The sequence below is a fragment of the Cucurbita maxima genome, unplaced genomic scaffold, assembly GCF_002738345.1.
Source record: "Cucurbita maxima cultivar Rimu unplaced genomic scaffold, Cmax_1.0 Cma_Scf00013, whole genome shotgun sequence".
Lineage (NCBI taxonomy): Eukaryota > Viridiplantae > Streptophyta > Magnoliopsida > Cucurbitales > Cucurbitaceae > Cucurbita > Cucurbita maxima.
Window position 1 is genome coordinate 4118460 of NW_019272029.1, and position 12923 is coordinate 4131382.

Sequence of the window (12923 nt, forward strand, 5' to 3'; positions counted from 1 at the left end):
AAACAAAATCCTCAATAATTCCTTAAATTTGGAAGTTTATTTTTTAATTTTTTATTTTTAAAATATTAATTCATTTAAAAAGCTAACTCTCTTGATTCACTTTTTCCTTGCATCAAAAGATAGTGATGCGACAACGTTTCAATTATTGAAAGCATCAGTTACCTCGTTCGTGCTCCCGTTGCCATCTTCGGGTCCGTATGCCCATGGGTGCAGGATTCTTCGAAAAAGCGCGGGCTGACTCGGAGACCTGAGACCTTAGGGGCTGATCACCTTCAGAGATTTTGAGGCAGAATTGGCATACAGAATTCTTATCGTGAGGATTGAGCTGGCAAAAGAGATTCTCCTCCTTTTTGAGGGGGAGCAGATGCAAGCTTTTTCTTTCAATAGTCGGCCAAATGACTACAGGATCATCATCGGTCTACTCTACCTCAATTCACCATTTCGAACTTTATACATAAGTTTTTTTCGTACCAGCTTCTTCTACCTATACCGCAGTGGAAGCACCTAAAGGTGAATTTGGTGTCTTTCTGGTCAGTAATGGAAGCAATCGTCCCTACCGTCGTAAAATAAGAGCACCTGGCTCTGCCCATTCACAAGGACTCGATTCTATGGCCAAACATCACATGCCAGCAGATGTAGTCACCATCATTGGTACTCAAGATATTGTGTCTCGAGAGGTAGATAGACAGGACTACTAGTTGCTCGATCAGGGCCCGTTGTTTTTTCAAAATATTTATTTTTAACCAAGCTTTTTCGTTAAAATGAAAATGTCATATAGCAATCCAAGGCCTTCTCGATCTTCTCGGGAGAGCTTTAAACCTCGCACGGCTCACACGCCTTAGATCTTTAGGGTACCTCTTTTACTTTAATGTGAGCTGAGAGCAACTCAAAAAGCGAGAATTATTTCCAAATTCACTTTCAAAAAAAAAAAAAAAAAAAAGCTCACTAGTCTTCATCATGAGTGAAAGTATAATTTTTTAGATAGGATTGTTCAACAACGCATACACTCGATCAAGATCAACACAAAAAATAGGAGAGAGAAAATATTGGCTAAAATGTTTTATTGATGAGGTATGTTCACAAATAGAATACCGACAATAAAGAAAAATACATTTTAAGAACACGACATAATGGGTTATATATATGGTTTCAATTCACTAAATATAGTTTCGAGATATTTAAACACGACATATAATCTAACAAATATACGTTTATTAGATATTTACCAAATATCTACCATATATATCTCTATCATCAAATATCTTCCAAATATATTTCTACCCGATTTAGACATCAGGCTCCATATTCCAACATTTTTTTTAACCGTTTATTAAATTTTTATTTCATATATAAAAAAAAATATGATTATTTTTTAAAGAGGTATTATTTAAAATAGTGATAAATGTATTTTTGTTTTAAATTGTTTTTAAGGTATTATTTTTATTATATTTGATTGAAATTTAAAAAAATAAAAAAAGAATTATTGGAGACATAAATTATTTTATATTAATTTAGTTTTTAATAAAGGAGGGGAAAAGCCAATGAGACGGCTTCTCACCCAAAAGAATCCCAAAACAAAAATGATGTGTTAAACGGCTAACGGGGGATTTATTCAGAGGCAGGTCTGTGTCTAGTTTCTAGAACCTTCTCTCCCCTCTCCGAACTCAATCCGCCGTTGATCCCAATTGGTTTAGATCGTATCTTCAACCCTCCCCTTCCCGAGGAGAGATCATCCACCTGAAAACCAATGTGATCGTCGATCCTCTCCTTTTCAACCCTGCTTTGCATCAGAGCAAGGAGATTGCATTCATCGCGTTGCGGTTTTCGTGTTCCTCTGTTGGATCATCACTCTATTTGATGGTAATTTCAACCAAATCACAAATCCTCTTCTTATGCCATCGTTCGGTTCGGTTTACTTACTGTTTCTCTCTCCGTTCAAGTTTTTTTTCTCCGAAAATGGGGGAATTTAGCTTCTTCAACTCACAACACATTGTCATTGTGTTAGGCACAAAGCACTTCGAACATGGTTTTGAACTGTGTACTCGATATTGTCGTACACACTCGCGGATAATCTTTTGTTTTTGTTTGGCCACTTGTTTATTTTGTGTTTATTACTGAATTGTTAGGGTTAGGATGGACCTGCCTTAGAAGTTTATCTAATGCGCAATGATTTAGATTAATCGAGTTTTTTTTCTTCCGGTATTTTGCGGGAGCAGTGAAATGGACGGTATTCATGCGAGCGATGGACGGATGCATATGAACCATGCACAGCATTCGATGCACACGCAATCTGTGCAAGAGCAGGAACATCATGACTTTCATTACACGAGTAATGGGAATGCATTGGCTGATGAGCATGAAAATGAAGGTCATGGCATTATGGTTGTGGAAAGGGAAGCTCCATCCGACCATGGCGACCTTGCTGAGAATCGTGGTGTAATGGTGGATCGTGGAGGTGATAACTGTGATCAACTCACCCTGTCTTATCAGGGACAAGTTTATGTTTTCGACACTGTCTCGCCCGAAAAGGTTATTCGTTCTTCTTTTCGTGCCCGTTTTGCCGTAGCTGTATTAAGTTAAAAACATTAAGAGAATTTTTCAAGTAATATCCTGATGCTGGGACAACACAATGTTATTACCTTTTTGAGCTCTCTCCATAGTTGTTAATACTGAAAACATTGTTGAGTCAGATTGGTCCTTCCAAGTCCTAGTTTGATGTTGTAACTTAGAATCTTTCACTTTTCATTGTGACTGAGATATTTTAAATTGACACTGACATGTTTATCGACGTTACAGGTTTATGACTAAGTGGACATTTTGATTTTGGGCTTTATAGGCGATGAATGGGATGGGATAAGTGGGTAGTACCCTCTTTTGACTTGAGATGAGCTAAGAGCATCCTCCTTTTTTTTGCTCTGCCTGACATGGAGGATTCCAGGAATTACTAGTGCTAACCAATGAGGGTTTAAGTCGATTGAAGTATAGACTGAAATTTACTGATAATGGATTATCCCCTAAATATGGTTGGAGACCTGACCCAGCTCAGTATATTTTTTGTTAGTATGGTGGATTCTTGTTTACCACAACTCAGGCTTAATATAAAATTCCTTCTACTATGTCTCTAATTTTAATTTATTACTCCTTCAGCCATTTCTTAAGAACTCATCTCTTTTGAAACATGCTTTACAAATAACTTGCTGTTCTTTGAAGTGCTTTGATCTGCCGTTGTCTAAGTTTAGCTTAATTCCAGTTAACAATTTCACATGTACCTATTAGTGCGTAAGTTAGCATATGTAGTTTGTTCTTTTATGGGTTCAATGGTTTCCCGTTTTCAAAATTATCTAAACAACTCCTTGTCAGGTTCAAGCCGTGTTATTATTATTGGGAGGTCGTGAAGTACCTATTCGTGTTCCCTCTATACCAATAACTAATCAACAAAATGATAGGGTATGTATTTATGCTTATCCACATTTTACCTGTATCTTATTGTGCTATCTATTAAAGAATGATGTGTTATCTCATATGTAGCATCTCACTGATGAAGCGTTTAACCAGGCACTTGCCAATATCCCCCCACGTCTAAGTGTCCCTCAGAGATTAGCGTCTTTGATTAGATTTCGTGAAAAGCGAAAGGAACGTAATTTTGACAAGAAAATTCGGTATACAGTTCGTAAAGAGGTAGCACTTAGGTATCTCACCTTCCTTTATTGTTGGTTTCCCTTTTAAGTCATCTATTATATCATCTTCAATACGGTTATATTTTCTTCCACGAGTTGGGAGTTAATGCTGTATGTTCCTGTTATGAGGATAGTTTGATTTGAACATGGTTTTTCAGATGATGGTAGAAGCTGTTTAGTGCCACATAGTTTTGTTGAACTGGGGATTCAAGCAATCCTAATGGTGTAAAATTCTGGCATCTTTATTTTTTTCTGCTGTTTTTTTTTTTTCATCTTGATAATTCCTCTCTTTTCACTGAATTAGCGAAGTATTTTTATTTATTTGTTTTTTTTTTTGTCTTTCCGATGACAACATTTCCTGTCTATATGGTAAGTTTCATTATGCCTATTTATGAGAATTGAAGAGGGATTTAGGGGCCGTATAAACAGGTTTAGGTAGGATCTTGGAATTAGTCTCAAAGTTGCGTCAAATATCCAGTGTTGTACTCAGGGTTGCTAGTTGTTATTCGGTTGGTGTTTTTTCTATTCTCTCTAATTTTTTAGAAGATATTTTGTTACAGATTGCGCATCTAGCCTACTAATTTACGGATTCAATGAATATAAGTGCAACCAAAAGCTTCGGGCCACTAATCTGTAGTTTCATACTTGCTGACCAAAATGGCATTTTTTGTCCATATGCTGATGAAATTGTTAAGTACATATGCTGATGTATATCCTTTTTTGTGAATTTCATACAACAATGAAATTGTTTCTTATTAAAGAAAAACAAAAAATATACACGCACACATGTACCTTTTCTTCTTGTACCTTGGTTAGGTCAATAAAAGACTTTAGCAAGTTCAAAAAGATCACTGTGTTCATATTTATTGATTCCATCCCACTGTTCTTTCCCTTGTAGGATGCAACGGAATAAAGGCCAGTTCACATCCTCTAAACCAACTCATGAAGATTCATCATTGGCCATAACAAGTTGGGAATCAAATGAGAATTGGGCTACCGATGGAAATGGTTCCCAACAACAAGAAATTCTGTTAGTTTTTATTTATGATTTTCAGATTAATTACTAAAAGAGTCATGCTTATTATTTTATTGATTGATTCACACTTTTAATTTCACTGGCCTGTAGCTGCCGACATTGTGGCATTAGTGAGAAGTCAACACCAATGATGCGACGTGGACCTGATGGGCCAAGAACCCTTTGCAATGCTTGCGGACTCATGTGGGCAAACAAGGTAACAGACACCAACTACGTTTTTCTTTTCAAAAAAAAAAAAAAAAAAAGAAAGAAAGAAAGAAAGAAAGAAAAAGGTAACAGGCATCAACATCTTTTTATTTAAAGGCATCTTTCTTTAAAAACGTGTAATTGTATTATGTCATGTTTTATATATTGATCTCTAGGCATCTGACATTCATTGCAAGCATGGCCAATAATCCACTGCTTATCTCAGTCTTTTCCTCAATGACAAACCTAGATCCTCCTTTTTCTGGGCTCCTATGACCTTTAAAGTTGAGAATATGCACCAAAACTGGAGGGATTCCACTATATCTAAAGTGGGAAGCCTCAACCATATACAAGGCATGACCATTCTTGCCAATCTCCCTGTTTTTTATTTGTCCCTTTTCTACAGTCCTAAGGCGATGATCAATCTGGAGAAGTTTTGAAGAATGTTTCTTTGTGAAGGTCATAAGAAAAAATGTGGCTTTTATTTAGCTAACTGGAAAAAGGTCCTCTATCCTGTGAAGGAAGGGAGCTGTACATTGGTAATTTTACATAACGAAACAGCTGTCTTCTTACAAATTGGAACTGGAGATGTTGCCAAGAGAAAAAGGCTCTATGGATGAAAATCATGCGGGCTAAATTTTGAAATACTCATCTTGGTTCTTGGCTGAGAGTACTTTCTATCTTTACAATCATAAAGAGCCTTGGAAATAATATTATCAGGCACGAGAATCTTGTCTATTCTAGAATCAAAAGCACTGGGCAAAAATTCTTCCACATTCTTTTGGGAGGGAGAATTTGTAGATTGCGGATTTCCCCTTAGCTGTGGTTGCCCTAGAATCTTCTCTTTAGCTAGCTTAAAGGATTGTTGGAAGGATTTATGGTGTTCCTCATCCAACTCTTAAGAGTCTCGGTGTAAGATCTTTGAATGGGCATCCTTATCTGCTTGCTCTCTGGTTTTCATTCAATCAGCTGGGCATATCAAGGATATGCCCTCCAGATCCACGTAGGACATTTCTGATTGTCGTCTCTTTGCTGATTGGGTCAATAAAGGTAGTAGGGAGAGCCCTCCTCCGCACAAGTCAATATGGCATGATAAATATCCAAAAAGGTTGAAGCTCTTCATGTGGTGTTCTCTATGAGCCTCATCCACAGTCTAACACCGGCCTTTCCTCTCAGATTTGTGTTGTAGAAAAGATAGACCAACAATAATCTCTTTCAATATGAAAATCTATCAATTGCTTCATTTTGCAATGCCATTGGGCTTATTCCTCTTGGTTTTTCTCCCCTCCTATCGGATTCAGGCACCTATGGTGCTTCCTGGTTTAAACAATACTTGGTTCAAGTATCATGGGGTAGTAATCCTTTCAAAGGAAGATGCAAGATTTTAAGGCGGAATTCTGTTTAAGCTCTTCTTTGGGTGGTATTAAAGAATTTTTTGAAATAAAGTAAAAAAGTGGAGGAAAAATAAAAATATTTGGGGGGGAGGGGTTCTTTTCCACTATCTATTTTAGGTTTTCTTTCATAATAGGTGTAGAAACCTGTAAAACTTGGAAGTCATTAACAATGGTGGTGTCTTGACAATTTTCTAGGTTCTCTTCTGTTGGTAGAAAGGCTCTTCTGTACATATGGCAGGTGTCTTATTTCTCCACTTTTCCTGTGTTGGAGCTTTAACAGAATTGTTATAGGAAAAATAAATGTGGTCAGACGTCAGCATCCTATGCCCACGACTCTGCAAAATGATATGCTGCATGCTTTCCGCCATAGAAATTCTTTTCTTGAAGGCTGTTAGGTAGTGAACAGCCCTCATGTTTTCATTTCCGTTCCTTCTAATTTGTATCGCTGTGGATTACAAGGGAACTCTGCGGGACCTCTCAAAAGCACCAAACCAGAGTGGACAAGCTTCATCATTCAATAGAAATGAGGTGAGCCGTAGATTATGTTGTCTTTTTCTTAACTATGCTTTTTGTAGTTGAAATTCCTGCTGTCCTCACTGGCCCTTCACGTCAACTATTCTATTATGTTTTAGAATGTCGTGCAGAATGGAGATTCGGAGTCCAACCCAAAAGGTGCTTAGAATTGAGACAGATGTTTATGATTGCTGTTGCGGAAATTATACTGAGCTTAATCTCTCCTTACAGAGTAGTTTGAAACGGGTTAGTCTGATGGCTAAGAATCAGGATTCACACCCGCGACAGAGAGACCCTTATAGATTCTATTCTGGCCAATTCATCTTGGAAACAAGGGTACCGTGCACGTGCACTAATTTTATTAGCTTTTCCTATCATATTCTGAACCATTTTCCAAATGTCAATTCCCAGAATCTTGTAAATTATCATTTGCTGCTGATGATGTACAATGGACGGTTTTTTCTTAATCCATCTTACTTTTGTCCAGTATTCTCTTGCACAGGTTTCTATCCCTTTGTCAGAGTCACTCCAATGGCTGACACTAGCATTTGGGTTGAATCGAATCCGATCTGAATAATGCAAAATTTGACTACGAAAACAGAGGCTACAAATCCTGTGCTACTAAATAAGATGCACACAAACAAACAACTACATTTATTTATTGATCGATTGATTTTCTACATTGTGCACTTTTCGCAATGGCAGCTGAGAAACATGTTTGGAACGAGGTAAAATGGATGTAAACATTTTCTACACTGTTATATGTTCTGGTTTACATCCATTTGCTAACCATCATGAAACTTGAGACAAAATTCAAGTAATTTTTTGCGCACTGTTTTAGGCTTTTAGGCTCATCAGGATTGTGTCTTCCCGCACAAGATGAAGGCGTGGACAAGTCTCTGGGCTGCTCGAATCTGATCTGGTGTGCCGGACACGACCACTTTACCATCAAATATCCCAGGTTTAGCATCATGAACCACCACCATTGCCCCTGATATCTGCCACAGTAACGCACAACACATTATAAAGGCAAAAAAAACAGTGTGCTGCCCAACTTTGGTACTCCACTAACCTGCTGAACATGAGCAATGTTGGCATTGTTCTCTCCATAGATATGGCAGATTAAAGTTTGTGGAATCACCATCTCCATAGATGTACCTCCCACAAAATGAGCTGGACCCCCGCTGTTCATAGAAAATCCATATACAGACTGTAACACAAACTAATAAATAAACCCTTAAAACACGTAGGCCGAGTACAGTTTCAAGATGCAACCTGGAAGAAAGTTTGCAGATTTAAAGAATGATTGGTTTACCTGCTGTAGGGCTCGTTCCTTGAAGCCATGCCAAAACCAACATCAGTTGTTGGTCCCTTGGGTATGTCGTTACTAACCTGAACGTAATCCAACAAAAAAACAAGAAAAAATGTTTTCCAGTCAGTTTTGCCACGACAAAGAAACTAGGGTTCTTGAAGGTTTGAGCAATGACCTGAGAAGTCCACGATCTAGGAGAAGGTCTCTCAATAGAACCTGGCCCTGGTCTATCAATGCCATGGGGATATGGAACTCCATCCATATTATTACCACTGAAGCTCATACCATGAGAATATGCAGGCTGATGATCGAGTGGGTGGGAATGGAAGGGAAGGCGTTGAGCTCCAGCTTGAGAAGGATAGTATCCAGGGGAATGTGCATTATTTCCCGGCCTAAATACGGGAGGTGTTTCTGGGTGAGGAGACAAGTAAGATGGAGCATTGAAGTTCGGCACGTGTGGTCTCATTGGGAATAAAGTATCTCTAAGCCGATTTGTTATATGAAACAGAGCATCCTGTACACACTGCAAATTTCCGATGACCTGCCATGAACATTAGCCCAAATCTTTCAACACAAAATTGGACTATCAATCATGTAGTTCTTACATGTAAAGGAAGATAGGATTCATCATACTATGATTCTTATTTTTAAGAAAAAGCATTCATGCTAGAATATGCTCTTAACTATCATATAGGCCATCAAACGGCCAAGTAACATTCGGTATCTATATGTATTGCCGTGAACCAATTTGTCTCTGCAGCATTTTTATGAATAGGAAAGAACCAAACAGACTCCATAAAAAAGAAACTACAAGATGATCACTTCCAAAATCATATATTTATCAGCAAGAAAGGTGGTTGTACAGCAAACTTGGGAAGGTAACAGTTCGTACTAAGGAAACAAGCATGGTCGGTCACGTTATAAGATGTGAATTACCTGTACTATTTCATCGCTCACAGGCCCGCTGTTTTGAATTTGCTCCCGGGGAAATATCTGAATGCTAGTACCAGTCCCTCTTCTCATTTCATTAATAATATGGCCTCCTCTACCCACCAAATAGCCTATCTGTTGTGCATGTACAAGTAGTCTAGCAACAACTGCAGCGCCTGGTTCATACCCAAGTTCTGCAATTCGACCATGTACACGCATAACGGCCTCTTGTGCAGGAGAATATGTTTGTTCCAAACTCTGAGATGAAATCAATAAAGAATAATTTGAACAAGTATAATACAGTTGTTTAGATACAATGCTAGAATCAAGATTCCTATTCAAGGAAAAGAAGGCTTCAAAGATACAAAAAGTTATGTAAAATATATATAACTAATGCATGATTATGCCAACCTTCGATATAGATGTTAGGTCTCAATTGATTTAATGGCATAATCATGTTGGCGTAGATGTTAGGTCACCATATTCTGTTGTGCTCTAATTCAGGAGGACGAGGATCACGAACTCGAGTGGTAAGTGCAGGTTACAAAAGCAGCAATAATCCACAGAAAAAATGCTAATCCTAAGAGCTCCATCCTCTGACAATAATAAATGAGAAACTAAGCCTTTATGCATTTCAATTTCCACATTCAAAATTGATTCAAAATAAATGTACAAGTATGTGCAAGTCAATCAAGGGAAAAACTAAGATTTTCACCACATTTCTAATCAATAGGGTTTAAGGTTTAGGAGGTGCTTTTGAGTTCTCCCTCCAAGGAGAAGAGTACAGTTGCATGGTAGGCTAGCTTCTTTGCATGGAAAATTTAGATTGAGAGGAATAATAGAAACTTAAGAGGGATGGAGAGATCAGATGAGTACGTTTGGGAGATGGCTTGGCTTAACGAACACCTCCTTATAGGCATCGGTCACTCGGTCTTTTTGTACTTATGAGCTTCAGTTTTTTTCTTTTGAATTGGAACCATTTTCTATATTAGTTCGTGATCCTTGTCCTGCATTAGAGCATAACAAAAAGACTTGATAAAGCAGTTCAGAGGAGGAATTCAGTTCAACCTATTAGCTCAAATTGTGCCTGATGGGCTAGGTGGAATGCCTTAGAAACCATTGTCCATTTGATCAATGGACTTCCAACAACTCTAGAAGGAAAATCTCCAATTTAAGTTTTCTAGGGCTTGTTCCAATGTGCATGTTCAAAACCTTTGGCTGTACATATTTTCCTTGCCTTCATCAGATTCACAAATTTCACTTATTTATGGGTAACATTCCAAGCCCAACGCTAGTAGATATTGTCCACTTAGGCCCGATGCGTATCGCCATCAGCCTCACGATTTTAAAATGTGTCTACTAGGGGGAGATTTCCACACCCTTATAAGGAATGCTTCGTTCCCTTCTCCAACCGATGTGGAATCTAACAATCCACCCCAAATTCCCCTCTCCAACCGAGGTGAGATCTAACATCAAGTTGATGTTACCTACAGTCTAAAAGTAAAGTCAATAATTTGAGACAGATAGTTTTCCACAAGGAAAACTCCCCTTTCGAGTAGAGAATTTAGGCCACCCTTTGAGAAATATAAAGAAGAAATAAAACCGCAGGCCCTAAAAGAAACCTAAAAGAGAAAAAAGGAACAAGCATCGATCAACAGATCAAACCAAAAAATTGCTTGAACTAATAATTTTACTTCCAGAAGAACCAGAACTCCATTTCTTCTTCTTTCTTACTCTTTTTTCTCTATTCTAACTTCATCACACTACTCCAGTACTCCCAAAATCCAAAAATCCTACTTTTAACTTCCTAATCTTCTGAGCATATTGTTTAAATAGAGGAGTTGAGCTTTCACTGAGAAAGTAAGAAAATTTACAAAGAACCAAAAAACAACTTGAGAAAAACTGGAGTCCATTTCTTAAATCAGTGTTTGGACTTTTTTTTGTGGGTTTATTTTTTTGCATGTCCTTATACGTTCTTCCATTTTTCTCAATGAAAGCTCGGTTTCTCGAAAGTATTGGTGGGATATCCTGTTCTTTTCCTTCTAGTCCATATGTTTTTCCCCTAAAACAACCAAAGGATATAGAGACCAAGACAGACCTAATTATGGGAGTAAGCTAAGGAAAGTATTCTATTAACTCAAACAAGTTCTAAGATCTTGGTTTAGAAAATTAAGGAATACCTTTACTTCACTGAAGTAAGGCTTTCAATTTCCAAACCAGAAACAATGATTTTGTAGATAACTTGATCTGTGGCAAATATTGGTAAGAACACGCTGATCAGAAGGAAGAAGCTTCCATGCAAATCCCCATAACTGCAATGTCTTGATCTTTTTTCATACGACCCAAAATAAAATGGAAAAGAGGGGAATAGGTAAATGAGTTTCAGGGCAAAAACACCATGGATCACAAAGGAAATTGAAGCTTCAACAAGATCATACCTCTCGTGCAGATATCATAACCACGCGTTCATCCAAGTCGGGTGTATCAACAATCTTTATAGATGCACCCGTTTCATTTTGCAACGCTCGTACTATGGTGCCACCTTTCCCAATTAGACTTCCAACTTTATCGGGTTGACATAATAATCTAAACACTACCTCCTCTTCCATAGCCGGCCTTGGACCAGCTCCAGCATTTTCGTGTCCTGGTATGGAAGAATAACCCCTCGAGCGATGATCTGCATTATGATGGCTAGCATATCTCCTCTTAGGAGAAGGTTCTTCGTCTAGTGCCGGCATACTACTTGCTTGGGACGGAGGCCCTAATGGTTTTGTGGTGGAAGAATTGCTCGAGTCCAACCTCGGGCCGTCTTGAAGACAGGCGGAAATAGAAGAAAGGGCCTTCTTCACCGCCGGAAACCTTCCTGATATCTGCAAAACACGTTGAAAAAAATGATTGAAAAGATTGTGAGAAATGGAAATTTTGATTTCGAGTGTCAAAGAAATCAATGTGAATTACTTGAATTAACTCGTCCCGTGGCGACGCACACGCGGGGATTTGATCCTTAGGGAAAATTTTCACATGAGCGGTACTCTCCTGTCTGATCTTCTCTACGTTTTTTCCGCCTCTACCAAGCACGCGACCTACCTGATGACTAGGCGCCAGCAGCCTACAGACCACCGATCCGTCAGTTTCTCCACCGCTAATCCTTTCGCTTGGAGCAGAATCTGCATTTTTCTTCTGAATGTCTTGGTTTTCTCCACTATCCTCGTTCATCCTAACCATACTCTCAAAAGTTCGAAGCAGCGCCTGCTGCGCTTGCGACCGCTCGTCCAAATCTCCAGCAACCGCATCACTAGAGACGTTGCGACTGTTATCGTGCTCACGGAATTCCCTATCATTTCCTGGATTAGTGGGCGCCGGTTTGGATGGGGAGCCGGTGAGAATGACAATGACGCACTCGTCGCAAGAAGGAAGAGGATCATCGATGTGGATCCTAGCGCCGGGAACATCGCAGAGATGGCGATGAATGGAGGCAGCCTTTGAGGCTGGGCAAAGAAGGCGAAAGACGGTTTCGGAGGGAGACGAGGGTTTAAGAACAGGAGAATCTCTGGATGTAGAGTTAAACCCTAATGTCGCCGGCGGTAACTGTCTTGGGCGGACTGAGCGGGCGGCGGAGAGGTTGGGGTCGGGAATGGCGTCGGAGGAACGTGTGGGGCTGAAACCGGTGTCCATGGATGGATTGGATTGTGAAACAGAGCGAAAACTGGGTTTTGTTTTCACCAATCCATAAGAAAGCCGATTTATTATTATTATGTTTTATTGTTTCAAAATATAACAAATTGGAAACCCAATAAATAGAGTTAAAAAGAATTAAGGAAATATAATTAAAATAAGACAATTATTTATCTGCAATAAAACTGTGATTAAGTAAC

The 12923-nt window shown here is 38.7% G+C and overlaps 2 protein-coding genes across 9 annotated transcripts; one reads left to right on the forward strand and one right to left on the reverse strand.

Moving 5' to 3' along the window:
* The first annotated feature begins 1581 nt into the window (after window positions 1–1581).
* LOC111488682 (GATA transcription factor 24-like) lies at window positions 1582–7405 on the forward strand. 8 transcript variants are annotated; one of them, XR_002719235.1, is made up of 9 exons: window positions 1582–1860; window positions 2217–2529; window positions 3361–3447; window positions 3529–3689; window positions 4576–4707; window positions 4804–4909; window positions 6753–6821; window positions 6926–7142; window positions 7309–7405. XR_002719235.1 is itself a non-coding variant. In XM_023136574.1 (9 exons), the coding sequence occupies exons 2-9, from the start codon at window positions 2221–2223 to the stop codon at window positions 7040–7042; spliced, it is 909 nt and encodes a 302-aa protein (XP_022992342.1). In that variant the 5' UTR covers window positions 1582–1860; window positions 2217–2220; the 3' UTR covers window positions 7043–7292. The 8 variants fall into 8 exon arrangements, 6 of the variants coding, with proteins under 6 accessions (XP_022992342.1, XP_022992344.1, XP_022992341.1 ...); XR_002719234.1 differs by having other exon boundaries at window positions 7294–7399; XM_023136574.1 differs by lacking the exon at window positions 7309–7405 and having other exon boundaries at window positions 6926–6965; window positions 7038–7292.
* Window positions 7406–7425: 20 nt separating this feature from the next.
* On the reverse strand, window positions 7426–12786 carry LOC111488582 (KH domain-containing protein HEN4). Its single transcript, XM_023136405.1, has 7 exons — window positions 12007–12786; window positions 11487–11918; window positions 9055–9306; window positions 8294–8659; window positions 8122–8198; window positions 7879–7990; window positions 7426–7804 (listed from the first exon to the last, which is right to left on the reverse strand). The coding sequence occupies exons 1-7, from the start codon at window positions 12721–12723 to the stop codon at window positions 7661–7663; spliced, it is 2100 nt and encodes a 699-aa protein (XP_022992173.1). The 5' UTR covers window positions 12724–12786; the 3' UTR covers window positions 7426–7660.
* Between the last annotated feature and the right edge of the window lie 137 nt (window positions 12787–12923).